This window comes from Vombatus ursinus, unplaced genomic scaffold (genome assembly GCF_900497805.2).
Source record: "Vombatus ursinus unplaced genomic scaffold, bare-nosed wombat genome assembly UNPS02003292.1, whole genome shotgun sequence".
NCBI lineage: Eukaryota > Metazoa > Chordata > Mammalia > Diprotodontia > Vombatidae > Vombatus > Vombatus ursinus.
In genome coordinates, this window is record NW_020943070.1 from 12,328,667 (window position 1) to 12,331,371 (window position 2,705).

Sequence of the window (2,705 nt, forward strand, 5' to 3'; positions counted from 1 at the left end):
AAAGAAAGAAAGAAAGAAAGAAAGAAAGAAAGAAAGAAAGAAAGAAAGAAAGAAAGAAAGAAAGAAAGAAAGTATTATCTGAAAATCGTCTAGGAGAAAAAAAATCCTCTGCCAATCTGTTTTTGTGGCCAGGAACCTTCTCTCCACAGTCCAAAGGAAAACAGTAATTTAGAGATGGAATAGCAGGCAGAAGTACAATTTATATAAAAATTTATTTGAAACATTTTGCAACATGACTACATAGTTCTTCAACTTTTAAAAAAGAACATTTCTTATATTCCTACAGAGTACTGTGCTAGGTATTGAGAGAGATAAAAGATTCAATAAGACATGGTCCCTGATGTCATGGAGCTTAAGATTTAGGAGCTAGACTTGCCATAAACCCAGATAGCTATAATTCAAAATGATCCCTACATCAATAAGTAAGATGCCACCCAAGCACAAAAGGGAGAAATCATTGATTCTGGAGTTCACTGAAAGAAATGATGATTAGGTTGGACCTTAAGAGAAGGATGGATAGGATCAAATGGTTAGAAGTGGACCATTCTATGCATCAAGAATAATCTGAGTAGAGTAGGGGGAAAGGCAGCAACAGGTATGTACAGAAGACAGAAAAGAATGGAAGTATACCCCCTTGAGGCAAGCTGTCTATGATGAGATAAGGCTGAAAGAATTGGGAGGTACCAGTTGGGAGGGAATAGAAAGCCAGGTTGAGTTTGGATATCATTTGGTAGGCAATAAGTAATCACTATGGGACTCATGTCAATAGTCCTATACAACACAAACTACTTAGATTCCTGCAACCTAGAACTTAGATGCAATTTATCTTCAGATAGGACCTCAGTTGAGACTTGAGGAAGTCAGAGAAGCCAGGAGGCAAAAATAAGGAGGGAAAGAGTTCCTGACACAGGGGAGAGGCAGAGAAAATGCTGTGCAGTTAAGAGATGGAGTGTCTTGTTCAAGGCACAGTTAGGAAGCCAGTGGCCTTGGATAGTAGAGTACAGCAAAGAATGGAAGGTATAAGAAGACTGGAAAAGTGGGTTTGGTCCAAGTTATAAAAGGCTTTAAATGCCCAATAGAGGATTTTTAATTTGATCCTGGAGATTATTTGGAACCACGGGAATTGTTGATCTGTGTTTTTGGAAGATCTTTTTGACAGTTGAGTGAAGGATGGACTGGAATGGGGAGAGACTCAGGGGAGAGAGACCAACCAAAAGCCTGTCATTATAATCCAGGTGTGAGATGATAAGAACCTGCAAGCAGGTGATAAAACTATCAGAATAGAGAAGGGAACACACATGAGAAACATTACAAGGGTGAAAAACACTTGACTTGGCAACTGATAAGATATGGGGAATGAGTGGGAGTGAGGGGTCAACAATCACTTCTAGGTTGCAAGTTTGGGTAAATGGGAGGATTGTGGTATCCTCTATAATAATAAGAGCTGGTGTTGGCCAGGGTAGAGGAAAGCTCCTTCAAGTCCTATTAATATGTTTTTCATTGATTTCTTCAGCATTGGTTAAGGTGTTCAGTAGATACTGTTTGCAAAATTCATTTCAGAAACAAAAGGCCCAGTATTAGATGCCTGAGATAAACTCCAGGAAGCTTACAACCAAATAGGAAGGAAAAGATAAGTATTCACATGGTAATGAAAGAAGGCTAAATGTGTTAGGTGTAAAGGAGACATGCAGAAAAAAATATTAGTTGACATTTGAAAAGAGAGATCACTTTCACTTGGATGAATCTTGAGAAGTTTCAGGAAGGAGGTGACACAGGATGAGTCTTGAAGGAGAGGTGAGATTTTATGTGGTAAAAATGCAGGGCAGCAGTGAGTGACCACTCTATGCATAGGGGACACCATCAAAATCATAAAAATGGTAGATATTGGGGCAAGAACAGGAAATAGTGAAGAGTCTAGTTTGTTCAAAATATAGAATAGTGGATTCATTTATTGGTTGCCTCAACACTAAGAATCACAGAAGTTTCAGACATGGCAGAAATCTTTGAAATCCAATAGCCCAATCCTTTTTTTTAAAAATGAAAAAGTCAAGGCCCAAAGAGTGACTTCCATTAAAATCATTTATTTTTTACAGTTTTTTCTGTTTTGAAATAGATATTTGCATTTCTAGATAATTGCATTTCATAAATATTACAACATGTCTCCATATTCATGAATATCAAAAATCAACATTTATCCAAGGATAGTTTTGCTCACTTTTTCATTGTTTCATCTCCCTTTCTCTGCAGGGTGGCCTGGCGAAACAAGTGCCAAGGAAAAGATGTTTCCCAATATCTCAGAGGTTGCCGTCTGTAACCTGCCGCCTTTACGTCCTTCATCTCATGATGATTCCTCTGCCTATTAAGGAGCTTTTTCAAATCAAATATTGAATTTTTCTCTCTTAAAAGATCATTTTCTCAAATAAAATTGGAATAGTTGAAGCAACTAGTTTTCAAAAGACTTAATGTATAATAATAGTTTAATGCCTGGCTATATTCTTTAGATTTCTAGGAAAGCTCAAACTGAAACCTCCATGATATTCAGGTTTGGCTCTGAAGAGACAATTTAGTATTAGGAATACTGAAATTCTACAGCTCTAGGGAAAAAAAAAAACATGTTCCCAGAGATCACATCTTAAAGTGAATGTGTGTGAGGTGAAATCCTGACCTGGCACTGACTCTCACCTCTATCTCTTCAAAATTCCATT

At 37.4% G+C, this 2,705-nt stretch overlaps 1 protein-coding gene across 1 annotated transcript in view; it reads left to right on the top strand.

Moving 5' to 3' along the window:
- LOC114051709 (lysozyme C-like) overlaps nucleotides 1–2,443 on the top strand; it is a 7,755-nt gene extending 5,312 nt beyond the window's left edge. The window contains exon 5 of the mRNA XM_027874147.1: nucleotides 2,248–2,443. Within this exon, the coding sequence (XP_027729948.1) occupies nucleotides 2,248–2,314 (67 nt within the window). The 3' untranslated portion in view covers nucleotides 2,315–2,443. The remainder of the gene's footprint in view (nucleotides 1–2,247) is intronic.
- The last annotated feature ends 262 nt before the right edge of the window (nucleotides 2,444–2,705 follow it).